At 33.1% G+C, this 14,490-nt stretch overlaps 2 protein-coding genes across 2 annotated transcripts in view; one reads left to right on the top strand and one right to left on the bottom strand.

Annotated features, from left to right (window-relative positions):
- The first annotated feature begins 302 nt into the window (after positions 1 to 302).
- LOC128673150 (putative serine protease K12H4.7) lies at positions 303 to 1,830 on the top strand. The gene has a single exon (XM_053750796.1). It carries the CDS (start codon positions 381 to 383, stop codon positions 1,737 to 1,739), a length of 1,359 nt encoding a protein of 452 aa, XP_053606771.1. The 5' UTR covers positions 303 to 380; the 3' UTR covers positions 1,740 to 1,830.
- The window catches only part of LOC128673149 (prolactin-releasing peptide receptor-like), a 36,048-nt gene continuing 23,381 nt past the window's right edge, over positions 1,824 to 14,490 (bottom strand). The window contains exons 2-3 of the mRNA XM_053750795.2: positions 4,578 to 6,014; positions 1,824 to 3,410 (exon numbers count right to left, since the gene is read on the bottom strand). Of these exons, the coding sequence (XP_053606770.1) occupies positions 4,580 to 5,965 (1,386 nt within the window). The 5' untranslated portion in view covers positions 5,966 to 6,014 and the 3' untranslated portion in view covers positions 1,824 to 3,410; positions 4,578 to 4,579. The remainder of the gene's footprint in view (positions 3,411 to 4,577; positions 6,015 to 14,490) is intronic.

The raw sequence follows: 14,490 nt of genomic DNA, 5'->3' as shown, positions 1-14,490 counted from the left end.
GTCTTATTAGTCTAGTTTTAGTTAGTCTAAGAAAGTTACTAGTTTGATATTTACAAATATATAAAACCATGAAAGAATTTTACATATGTCTATCTTTTTAAGTGTCAATAAAATTAAAAATTATAATCAGGAAGTGGTAAAAGTAAGAATTGACAACATTTTTACATACTTTAAATATTATTGACTGTTAGTGATGACATATTTAACAAATAAAATTATCGCAAAAATTTTGAGAACGCAACTAATCTACGCCATGATTGATATGAATATTATTTAAGCAGTCCGGATACATACATTTGTGACTAAAACTTAGCTAAACCCGAGGACTGCAAAAGGTAAAATAGTTTTATTTAAAAAATAGAATAAAAAATATATAGATAATGGACTTATTACTCTTAAAGTTGCTATTTATTAATGTATACGTAGTAACTTCTTTTGAACATCGTTTTTTAACTAACTGGGAGAGGCTGACAAATAAGGTGAAAGAATTAGGTGGTGATTCAGCTGAAGTAAACGCAGAAGAAAAATGGATATATCAACCGGTTGATCACTTTGATCCGAATGTAAACAGAACGTGGCCAATGAAGTACTTTGAAGATCTGTCACTATGGCAGAGCGGCGGACCAATATTTTTAATGATTGGCGGAGAAGGACCAGGCACGCCGTATAGATTTGGATTGATTTACGAATTGGCCACCGAAACGAACGCCGCAGTGTTCTTTTCAGAACACAGATACTATGGAAAAATCATGCCGGACCCTACAAATTTGAAATATTTAAGTTCAATACAAGCGATTTATGACCTTGTTAATTTATTGAAATTTATCAAATCCGATCCAAGATTTTACTCATCAAGAGTCGTCGCCTTTGGTGGTTCCTATTCTGGAAACCTGGCAGCCTGGATCAGACTCCTGTTCCCTGAGGTAGTTGATGCAGCTGTATCGAGTAGTGCACCTGTGTTGGCAAAACAAGACTTTTTTGAGTATCTAGAAGTTGTAGGCGAAGTTCTGTACAAGTATGGATCACCTCAGTGTTATGAAACATTGTCGACGAGGTTTGCTTCATACAAAGAATTGTTTAAGACGGCCGCAGGGATTGATCAAATAAAGCAAATGTTTAATTTGTGTCCTCAAGTCGATTTCACAAAAAAAGAAAATATAATGTTTTTTTTTCTTCGAATGACGGGTTTTATAATGGGATTAGTTCAACAATCACAGGAACGTGTTGCAATTCAAAATTTTTGCAACAGTTTATCAATGGCAGAAATTCATTCAAATCAATGTATTAATGTCGATTTCAATTATTACATTAAATATTTATCAGTTACACATAGTTATATGTGGATATACCAAACTTGTACTGAATTTGGATATTTCCAAACAGGTAACTCTGGGAAACAACCTTTTGGAAATGTTATCTCTGTGGATATGTATTTAGCTATATGCAAAGGATTATTTGGTCCTCAATTTAGTGAACAAACAGTTGATATGGCTATCGCCCATACTAATAAGATGTATGGTGGCTTAAGTCCTAATTTGAGTAAAGTTATGTTTGTTAATGGAAACCGAGATCCTTGGGCTGCGTTGGGTATTAAGCAAAGTTTGTCTGCAGCTGCACCTGCAGTAGTTATTGATGATGCAAGCCATTGCTCGGATTACTATGTCCAACCACATAACGCTGATGCGAGAATGAAGTGGGATCTGATAAAAAGCATAGTGAAACCCTGGATCAGCCAGTGATACTAGCTATGCGGACATAATAGACCGACTACGGAAAGACTACAGAACCGGGTGAAAGATCTAAATTAAATAAAAAGCAATTGAAAAACAACCAGCCTCATTTATTCCAAGTGAAAATTACATTTTTTAATTCATTTTCTTCTATAAACTACACTTTGAAAGCGATATTTCTTGTTATTTGACATAACTAGACGACATTTTGCAAATATTATTTTACTTATAGGTACAACATTTATTTTGTACTTATGCAATAAATTTAAAAAAATCGTATGTGTTTTTAATAAACTCAAATTTCAAACTTTCATGTAAACGTAGTTGGGTAAAAATAAAAAAAGTGCTACGTTTACATTATTTTTTTGTTCTTCGTATTTGTTGTGTTTTTACGAAAACAAAAAAAGAACTAAGTTCGAAATTGGGCTCATTAGTTTATTAAAAAGACATCGTTGCTACTTATACATAATGTTATACTTCTAGTTGTGGTGTTGTACAACATTTGATTTGATAGTATCCTAAATTATATATATAAATAATAGTGTATAATATATTATTCCTTCAAAATTTAATAGTGACTAGGTATATCGAAAGTGGACATAATATTTTTATATACAAACACGGACCAATCAGGTCTACAAAGCATTAAAACAGACAAAAGACAAATTTATAGTTGTCCAAGAAAAATGCAATGAGTATAAAAAATAAATTTTAATTTTAAGAAATCCCTAACTCCGATGTTTTCTTTGCATCGCTGGCATCCTCTAGATCATTATCGGTTCAGCCATTTGGCTACTACGATGCTACGGACAGATACACACACACGTTAAACTTAAACTCCTCCGGTCGTCGGAGGTTAAAAATGTGGATTAAATTCATTAAAAATATGCAACTGTATGGATATTTTAAGTTATATTACTAACTTATTTAAGAATACCATATTTATAATAACTTTAACACATGATTAGGCCCTTTGGATACTTGCATATACTAGTATTTTACACAAATTTATTTACCACGTAACTAACATATTATATCATTAAACTTACAAACCGGTAAATTTATTTTCCAGGTAATTAATATCTTACATCATAAAACTTATAAATTGAGTTAATTATATCTACACATGTTATTAAAATAACAAAAAAATATAATCACAGAGAGTATCTTAAATCACTACTTAAATTTGATTCTACAAACAAGTAAGCGGCCTTAACTTTGAATAGAAATTTTACTAACGTTAAAGTTTACGTTTAACGTTAACATTTAACACAATTTATGTCAATAGATTTATTAAGTTCCGTGGAATTTAAAACAAAAGAAGTATTTTTTCTATTTCATCAATAAGTTATTTTCGAAATGCGAAGGCTACGTGATTTTTAGTATAATAATAATTTCAGTGAGACTACCATTCATAAATTAAACGTGATTCTATAAATATGTTCTATATTTACAATTAATATATATATTAAATGTAGTAAATATATAGCAAACTTCAAACGACAAAATTATGACTTAAATGAGACATACAGAGATCTATTAAAACTTAGTCTTTACAGAACTTATTTGCGAGTCTAGATTACAGTTCTATAATTATCTACATATTACAAGGTTTGCTTAATTAGTTTCAGAATTAATTGAAATACAGATTCGTATTTTATGTCATCGTTGTTTTTGTACCTGTAACAAATATAAATATTTATATTTACCATGACACAGTTAATATTTAATATTTTTACAATTTTTTCAACACTCCAAGACATATATTTATTGTATTACAATTCTGATATATTATTTATAGAAATAATATATTGTAATACCTAATTTTCTCCTTATTCAGTATTTGGTAATATATAATTGGTATTTTTTTAAACAAATAATGGTAAGCCTTTGCGGTATGTTGAGGAATAACTTTTACTTTTTGAGAATTTGTCGAGAAAAAACTGCCTTTGAAGAAACTAATTTTTGCTACGCTTGCACCAAATTTCATAGAAATTTTACATGACTGAATTGAACAAACTAGTTGGAGTAAATATAAGGATTTAGTAAAATCAGGTATTAAAAGTAAAATGTTTACATCTGAGAAAAACATAATAAAAAAGTTAACCTGTAATTGACTTTATCAAGAAGGTACTGGAGGGTTGAACTTTGTCAATTACGTGGTCTGAAAGGGACAGATAACATAAAATAAGGGAAGTTGGTGTCAACACGTTTCGTTCAGCCTCTGGGTGAATAACAATTTATCTGAACTCTTGCTAAAGTTTTCTTGGAAGGATTACGTGGAAAAGATCGTCAATGTAAGAGTTGTCAAGGTCTATCATTGTCAAAGCCGATCACAGAAATGGACCGAAAGATGACTTCCATAAAGTAATAACTCTTAAATTATTAATTGTAAACTAAAAGTTTTGCTAGCCTAGCATGTATTATTGGATTTGATAAAGAACAACAGTTTTTAGTTACAAATAAATGATAATAAATTCATTTGTATAATTTGTAAATTATGTGTACCCCCACCGAGTATTGGTTTACATCACTCGGTGAGCGCTGAAGCCCAAATTCCGCTTTCCTACTTTTTCTTCCGCACTTCGCACCGTACTTACCTAAGTATTTATTGTTTAGATGATTTTTAATTATATATAATGACCCTTCAAATTCTCGTGCGCCATCGAATTACGATCCTATTGTTGATCAATTGTCTTTATTTTCTCCAGGGTCGAAGAGAATCGATATCGATCTAAGTATAATATTCTCAAGATTTCTGTCTCTTGAATCTTCAATCTTCAATGAAATTCTGTCTCTTGAATGATATTAGGCTCGTTTTGAAAAAAAAAAAGAAACGCTACTTACAATTATATAGGTGGAGATTTGCTGTCTTTAGGGTCACTAAATTGCGACTCCTCATCAATCAACTGCAAATTTACGTTTTCACTCTTCGTGTGGAACGTGGCTGAGATCGGTTTGTCCTCCAACAACACATTTTCTATTTCTACACCGTTATCCTTCTTTCCATTACCTTCTAACATCCTCTGTTTTATAGAAGGCCCTCTATTGAAAGACGAACCAAGTAAAGTTTCTTGAATTGTTTCATTTCCATTGCATATTTTATCAGATTTGTGGGCAGGCATACGCCCTGAGTGATAACTGTTCCTTACTCCTCCAGTCGATTCAAAGAACGGAAGGACCTGCTTGAATTCCTTTCGGAAATTTTCGTTCAACCAAGCATAAAGGAATGGATTGTAGCACGTAGAAGCCATGGCCATTGAATGGGCCAGAAAAAATGAGACATAATAATAGTTCCACTCCGTCATTTGGGCGTAGAAGTCATTAAAGATATTGATCAAATTCAAAGGAAGCCAGGATATACCGAATATTGCAACCATAGATATGAGCATTCTATTTGTTCGCTTTTTTCTATCTCTGTCTGCTTCTTCCCTCCTAGTATTTTTAGCACCAGGCTTGGACCTCGCTCGGTCGTTCAATCTTATACTAACACATGTATAACATATAGCTATTACTAAGAATGGTATAAGAAATTGGAGAACAGTTGTGAAAACTCCAAAGATCCTTCTCGATCTGTCAGACGGCCAACTTTCTTCGCAGTAAGTCTTGTTTTTCGTAATCTGCAAGCCCATGAATAGTCCGTAAGGACAAGTGACCACTAACGAGAATACCCATATAAATAATATTATGAATATACATGTGTTTAGCTTCATACGCGGGTGGAATGGGTAAATTATGACGAAAAACCTATCTATGGCTATAGATGTGAGGGTCAGGGTGGATATGTAGACACTGGTGCCTTGAGCGTAAGGCATCAAGTGGCAAAGAAGTCTCCCAAAGACCCAACGCCCTAAAAACGTGTACATTGGTGTGAGCGGGACCGCGAATAGGCATAGCAGTATATCCGACAAAGCCAAATTTGTTATAAAAAGATTGGTGACTGTCTGCATCGCCTTATTCCTGAAGACAACATAGCATACAAGGACATTTCCGAAGACACCTAAAACGAATATCACTGTATACAAAAAGCAGAAAGCAACTTGTACAATGTTAACGTCGATTATGTCCGTGGTTTCATTTATTTTTGGTTCATCTATAATATCTAGGCTTTCTCCTGTCAATGTTTTTGTAATAATCTGCACTCCTCTGGGAGAACTGGTTCCATTGACCGTCATTGTAAATCTGTCAGCCATTGAAGCCACATCGTAACCTGTTGTGTTGTAAGAAAATGTCATGGTAACTCCGGCGACGTTTCTCACTGCTTTTAATATGTTGCCAGTCCATCTGCGAACAAGAGAAATACTTGGTGAAGTAATATTTTGATCAGAAATTAACATTAAGAGTACACCGCAGAAATGCTTCCAAGTGCCAGTGTATCGGGACCTTAATGTTAATTCAACAATTTTAGCTCCATTTTAGGGTTCCATAGCCGAATGACAAAAATTGCTAAGTCTGTCTATCCGTCCGTATGTCCTGTCTGGTTGACATTCCTGTCTGGTGACTGGTCATAAATTCAAACCCGAATGGCATAGTGAACAAATATCATAAAGATACGAATATTAGTTTAAAATATGAAAACACATAGGTATTAATTTTAAATATAAAAACACATTCTTCAGATTATTTTTTGTCAGAATAAATTATAGACTGTTTTTTATCATTTTGCTAACCGTTTAAGTAAAAATACAGCTCAGTACACAAAATTATTCTGTTTAGTAACTCAGGTGGATTAGACGAGGTAACAGTAGGTACCAACCAAATTTAGTTATCAATAACAATTTCTTCCCTCCGTCTACCGTCGGGGGTTAAACTTATAAAGGCTCAAAATAATAAATCATAATATAATTTAAAAAGAAAGTCAATCGTGATCCACCATCAAATCTTAACAAGATCACAATTATTCATTACCATCGGACTGAAGCACAGTAACATTTCACGACTGTGATATTTTAACCACTGAAGAGCTCCTATTATACATTATCTTACAATGTGAACGAAATAAAGTTGTGTAAACGATTTTTCGAGATTTCGGCCTTTGAAGTGTGGTCAAAACTTTAAAAGTATACAATTAAATGACATTCAGTGCAACGCACCCGGACTTTCATCAGTAGCGACGAAATGAAAACAGTTGGAACTAGTTTCTAAATTTGAATGTGAACTGTGTGTTCGTAAGATTAGATATACTTTTTATTATTACATAATTAGTTATTATTTTTACTGTGCGTTAATTATTAATGAATAATTAATTAACTTTAACTAATATATGTACCTACCTATATAACTTTTGATTAATTAATGTATATAATTAGTACGACGACGTCTGCGATTGATTGATTTGATGAGCCGGCCGCGTTCTAATCCTAAAAAAAGCCGTACCTCCTTCAATGGTTAGTATGACAATCAAAAATTTTACCAAAAGGATCACATCCCATAGGTGGCGGATAGTGTACGGATCCTAATAACGTGGCACTCTTACGTAGCAGCGAATAAAATTGACCTCGCGTTTTAATAGTAGCATAGCGCCATCTAGTAGACAGATGATAAACATCTTACGGTACTTTCACATTGCATTATTTTTGCAAGATACATTTAGTAATTAATGTCATTGTATATTAATTACATACTAACATTTTAATAAAGAGAATATGGATACAATTTTCAAGGATATTGCACCAGTTCTCCACTTTCACTCATTTTTCCTTTCCCTGTTTTATTCCTTGTTTTCCTTTTTTTATTTTGTTGTTAGTTGTAAAATAATTGTAATGGATGTGCATGATGTTTGAATATATGTTTATTTATATTTATTAATTCTTTAATTCATCAGTTTTATTAATTACGCAATTAACTATTTTTTGGTTTAGAGATGCCTTTCCTTTTCAAATTTGTCACGTCTTCGGGTACTGTCATACAAGCAGACAAGATATAATTCTTTATGTCGCAGTTAAGAAAAAAGTATCGAATTTGACTAAGTAGTTAGAAAATAGCGAATTATATGCTTTACAAGACATTTATTTGTATCTTAGATATTAGTCTAGATTAACATCACAATATACCATTAAATATGACATTTAGTTTATTATTTACACGTACGTAAAATAGTAACGTCACGTCCAAACAGCATCAATGTTTTATCAATAATTATATTTTTGTAGTGAAATGTCCAGAAAAAAAAAACAAAAACTCAGCGCACCCACACTGGAATTCCAGTGTTAGTTTCGTAAATAAATGAGAAATATTTAAACAAACAAAGAAATTTAGATGGAATGTTATAAAAACAGATGCTAGAACGCTGCAATAGTATCAATATTGTGCCGGCTACATAGGAGCCGACACCGACGTGCATGAACGAACGTTGCGTAGTTTAAGTGCTTTTGGTTACTGCAAGGAAAAACCAGCAATGTACATCGAACTGTTTGACGATATTGTACAGCTGGCTCTTATCCAACAAATGTGATTTATGCAATTTTTAAAGAGAAAATTTTCTTTGTAAACCATTCCCACTCGCACAATTTTATTGATTTATCATTTAGTTGCACTTGGGGCTTCGCTCCCGGGGTTAATTTCAAGATAAAAATTACCCGATGTGTTATTACAGGTTATATTCCACCTGTCCACCAAATTTCACAACAATCGATCCAGTAGATTTGGCCTGAAAGATAACAAACATACATACACACATACATCCTCACAAACTTTCGTATTTATAATATTAGCAAGAATTATCATCACCAAGACTAAGACCTACGCTTGTCTCGGTTGGTTTTCTTCCATGTTTCACATTCCATGTGGATTATTACTTCTTGATAAAACACGATGACGCTTCTTCATAGTCGTATTCCTCATGGCTGAGGGTCGTGGTTATTATATGGAATGAAACACACACAACAACTTTCTTGGCATTATTAATGGAATGTTTGCCATTGCCTTCTCCATTTCACACACAAGTTAATAAAAATCAACCAGTGTGCAGGTTTCCTCACGATGTTTTCCTTCACTGGAAGAAAGTGGTGGATGATGAAAACTCATGAGTCAGATTGGTATATAAACTCCTGTGGCACGAGTAGGATTCGAACCTGGAACCATTCGATCCACAGGCGGGCGTCTTAATCATTACACCACCACCGCTTCGATGTCGCTTACATTTTCCTTTCTTCTTTAAAGATGTCGCCTTTCTATAAAAAGTGACTCATATAGTATATATATTTTCAATTTCCTTTCTATATTAATAGGTCTTTATTTTAACAGTCGTGGATCGAGATCATTACGTGAAATGAAAAACACACAACGACTTTCTTGGCCATGTTAATGGAACGGTTTCCTTACCTTTCATAGATAAATAATTTGTAAAAATAAATATTCACGCAGAAAACTTATCTTTGGATTGAATTCTGTGAAAATTGTCGAAGCCATTTTTATAAGTAGTAAAGTATTTTCATGGAATAATTGCTCTGTTTTATAACGAAGCAGAATGGTCTGTAAGATAATGGTGTAAAATTTATTTTCGTGTGGCAAGATGAAGCATCACCTTTTACGATTCACACATAGATATACGCGTTTCCATGACAACTGTTAGGATTGCTATTAAACTGGGAACACATTAACGAAACGACTCATATTATATTGTTAAAGACACATGTTCCAGCTACAAAAATGTATTAAGATGAAAGAAACGCTTTTGAGGAATTACATATAGAAGGAAAATTAGATTAAGGTTTTAGCTTCATATTATAACTCGGATTAATATCGAAAAAAATAAAAAAAAATTGCCACAAGACATAATTGTTGTTAGAGAAAGGTCAAGCTTATCTCGATAAGGTATTGGCACGAAAACTGAAACGATGCGACGTGTAAAATTTTAACTCTGCAGAACAAGCGGAACTGTTTTGGAATTGAATTTGTAATATTTGATTTGATAAACATCGGGACTGGTTAGAAGATTCGATAAACTTGAAAAATAAAAGAAAGTGCGCTTTTGTAAACTATTGGCGCCATCTAGATGGGTCGAGGATGCAATGGAATTTGCTAGCAACAACTGGATAAAGATGGCCCAGGATAGAGATGGTTGGCGTGAACGGAAGGAGGCCTACACCCTACAGCTGTGGGTCACGGAGGGCTGCAGTTGATGATGATGGCGCCATCTAGTGACAGACTGCGGTGAATCTCGACAGCAGCAATGACAATTGTGCATGTGTGTTTGCAACCTCTTCCCGAAAAATCTTCTAGACAGTTTTCAATGAAGTTTGATGAGGGTTCAATAAAATCTGATATAGCTCATTTTTTTGCACAAATTAACATGATGTGTAGCCCCTGTTTCGTAAAAAATTCATTTAAGATCTATTCAAAGCTGTATTATGAAATCTGTTTGTTCAACCGTAATAATTTACGGCGTAAATAAAACCACTTTCTGAAGGTGTCCTTCAATTTTAAATGACTTTTGGACTAGGGCCAAGTTATAAGTTAAAGTCTAAGGGTGGATTGCAACGTCAATTATGACGTTAACTTTAACGTGCGCAGAAAAACGTAAAGTACGCCGTCATGTCCCAACGTCAGCGGAGCGCCGGTTAAAATCAACGTCAAATTTGACAGTGTCCTAAGGTTAAAATATATTTTGCTCTTTCTTGCGTGAGAAACTCAAATGCTCAAAGTAATAGAGACAAGAACAGGAAATATGTTTGATCATCTTATACTTACGACATGACCTTTTTTTGATGACAATAGCATTCCCGAGGAGGATTGACAACTTTTGGTTGTTTATTACATTGACCAAACCCAACCCCAAACTCAAGCGGGAACAAGCGGAGATCCCACACCGACGAACTTATCTAGCTATAATCTTTTCACTTGTACCACACATAGCGATGGATACTAAAATTGTAATCGAGATACGAAAACATTTGAAGTCGTAAAAAGCAAATTAACGTCTCAAATGAACAAAGTGCTTACCATCCGACGGCGAATTCAATTACCAGATTATACCCGTTTTGATGGAATTCCTAATTTGATATTTATTAGTTTTGTTTGTTTGGCTGAAGCTTTAAAAAGTTATTTTTTGTACTTATTTAAAAATTTATTGCACAACTTGTCAATTTTGGCGTTAAAATTAATCCTGCGCACAAAGCGCAAACGCAAAGTACGCCATTTTGTCTTAGCGGCGGCGGCGTCAAGGTTGTACATCAAAGTTGACTGAAGTAACCATAGATTTAGAAATGGCCCTGTAGTAACCAACTAAAAAAAAATAACAAACATTCTACGATTATTTGAAACTAGATGTAATAATGTAATGCCGTTAATTAATAGTGCACTTTATACATATCGAGATAGTTACTTATTTTAGACGAGAATTATCTTTGACTAATAGATTTCTGTGCGTTAAATTTTAAGGCATTTTGCATAATCTATCCCAAACTCAATCGGTTAAAGATATCTGCTTCATACATTGGTACATTGCAGGTAAAACATACGCTTGTAATAAATTCAGGTATTAAGAACAGCAAATTTTTAAAGTCGTCCAAAAGAAATGAAAATAATGGGATAAAATAAATTGTAAGCGCTTACCATGGGATTTGGCCCCTCAATTCTTTTTCGTAGTAAATTATTCGAAATAAACAAGATAAATTCTTACTCTTTGCGAAATTAACTTTCCGTTTTTCCTTCTAAAATGAAAAGGTTTAGTGGCAATATTTTAAGCATATTTTATTCTAAAACAAGTATTTTCTTTACGTTTTGAAATCGTAAGTTTGATTCCTTTATACATGTAACTTGTTACCAATAACTTGGTTAATATTTAAACAAAAAAAATAATGCTGGATACAAATTTTCCAGCTAATTGTGTTCATAAGACCTATTTTCCCTGTATTTGTGAATTAATAACTAAATACTTACATTCAATCGAAAGATAAATTATTTATTTTAGATTAGCTGACGCCCGCGACTTCGCTCGCACAAAATCGTAAAAATCTCGTTTTTACCGCTCCTGTGAGAATATTGCGAAATCCTTTCGCTCACCTTCATACCAAATTTAGCTTCCTACGCCCAGTAGTTTCGGCTGTACGTTGTCTGTCAGTCAGTCACTCGGTAACGGAATAGTTTTATATATATTGATTGATTTCCAGACACCCATTTCCCTGATTTTTTTTAAATTCTAGAGAGCGTAGTCGTAAATATCGTGTCAGGTGATTTTAGGTAATAACATGCTCGCTAGAAATTGATGAATCAACAAATATATTTACTAGCTTTTGCCCGCGGCTTCGCCCGCCTTTATTTCGTGCGCTCATAACTTATTATTGTCAATATCTCATAACTTATTATTGTTAATATTGGTATACCAGATAGGTATGCCAGATAGGTATACCAGATAGGCATACCAGATAGGTATACTAGATAGGTATACTAGATTTTAAGTTAGACCATCCACTATACAACTAAAAACGGCATCAAATTCCGAATAGTAGTTTAAATACAGGTTTCGCGAACAAACAACATGCCCACTGACAGTTTTATTATATGTATAGAGTATAGATAAACAAAAATCCGTAGGAACTGAAGAGATTGTCTGCCACGGAATATATCTCCATTAATTACTACGTTTTACTTCCCGCAAATGAATCTGTTACTTTAGCTAATCACTCCGGGAACAAAGGGTCTAGGTGTCACGTTATATAAAGTATCTAGCGTCACGTATTTATAAAACTTTCTATTCTGAAAAAAACTTTTTTGAGGAATATAAAATGAATGTTTTTATTCTAAAAGATTATTTTAGAAATTATTCTATGCTGGTCTGCGAATAGTTGATTCATGTTTAAATTAATGCTGTTATTAATTTTAATAAGGAATCACGTGAAGTCATTCTATATATCACGTTTGTAAGTACAAAATGTATCGTGTTTGTAATGAAATACGTACCAATTAAAATTAAACAAATTCCAAACATTTGACATGAAAAGTTTGACTTGGACAATTAAATAACTTCTGTTTAATATTAATTTTAAATGTATATGCATGTATGCTTGTAACATCTTTGCATCGCTGGTTTTTTGAGGCATTTATGAAGCCGAAGTCGATATTGAAGAGACCTTTTTTAATTTGCAAAACTTTTTTTTTTGTTGACTTCAATGAACAATCTGACTATAATATTTTTTACATAATTCAACTAAAATAAATTAAAACTAATTAAAAAAAAATTATTCAAAAAAAGAAAGAATTATTTATATATATTTACAAAAATGCCAGTCCCTACCACTCGGAATCTCGGAATCTATCTTGAGGTAACGTGCCCAGAAGGCTGACAGCATTGCCACGTTGTATGGCAATGCTTAATCTCTGGCCTAGATATATGCCAGCCTTTTGGTCACCTAGCTGTTACCTCAATGATTTTAGTGAAGAGACCTTTTTGTACTTTTTTATTCTACCCTGAGAATTCGTTCGCGTAGCCGAACAATTTTTGGTAAGGAGTCAAAATTATTAGAGAAATTTGATTGAACATACAAATGTTACGACACCTATACATACAGAAGATGCTAATCAGACTGAAAAACTATATTTTCTATAGTTTAGTTGAACTATTATGATTCTTCTTCATGTGTTCCAGATCTTCGATTTTTATACCTCAATAGAAAATGCTCATCAGACTGAACAACTTTTATTAGAGCGTCATTTCTATATTCCCTTAGCTGTACCATCATAGTACTCCGTCAGGTATTCCAGTTTTCAAAATCATTTATACTCTATATGTTGACCAGGCTTTATAGCTATACAACAAAAAAAGTTTCTTTCAAATCCGTCCAGTAGATCCAGAGATTAGCGTGTGCAAACACACAGACAAACTGACAGACTTGTTAAAATTCTTATTCTATTACTGATTCTCTATTGATCTCAATTTTTTATGTACATGAACACTTTTTTTAATGTTTTATTATATGTATTGATGATTGATAGATGCTGTATTGATTGATTGATATTGATAAGATGGTTGCATCTGCATTATTTTAGGGACAAATAAAATCTCATGCCAGTATTAGCGCACTCTATAAGAAAGAAACAATTAATGATTTCATAGTAAGACGGATTTTGCGTCAAGTTATAAAATTGAACTTTCAAGAGAGCTTAGCACTATATTTTACGATATTAGTAAATCATTTCAACTGTTATATATGGTATAAGATGGGAGGTAATATCGATATATGGTTTCATAGGATTTCCCGTATTGAATCTTTATTACTTCCCGTCTAAATATATCTGTTATAAATGACAGATGGAACTAAACCCGAAAGGTTCACAGATAATATTGCCATAGATAATATAATTGTTTTTATTTAATGTTCAACTTCCTCTATCAGTCAACCTTCATACGGTACCTATCTTTATGTAAATTCTATGCGCCTATACGATTCCGCCTTCGCGTGTGACCACCGAGACCTATGGGGTAAACAATTTTCGCAATCTATTTGATAGAATCTCCATATCGTCTGACCATTACTGTTATCGCCAGAATGATATACTATCAGTACACGCTGTATGTGCATTGAATGTATCCCATGATAAGATCAATCAAACACGACCTCGGTATGGGAAAACATTATTTATAAAACAACTATTTGTTCTGTATATCGATAAAATATAAACTTGTATATCGATTGCATATTGCTGACAATAGTGTAAAATTTTATTATTGTGCCTGCATGTGGTATGAGGGCCCACTTCTTGAAATTCTATGAAATTATGCTTGGGATTTAGTGAACATTCCAAAAGAATTGTGATAGTT

The sequence above is a fragment of the Plodia interpunctella genome, chromosome 10 (assembly GCF_027563975.2).
Source record: "Plodia interpunctella isolate USDA-ARS_2022_Savannah chromosome 10, ilPloInte3.2, whole genome shotgun sequence".
Lineage (NCBI taxonomy): Eukaryota > Metazoa > Arthropoda > Insecta > Lepidoptera > Pyralidae > Plodia > Plodia interpunctella.
This window is presented reverse-complemented; position numbering and strand designations above follow the sequence as displayed.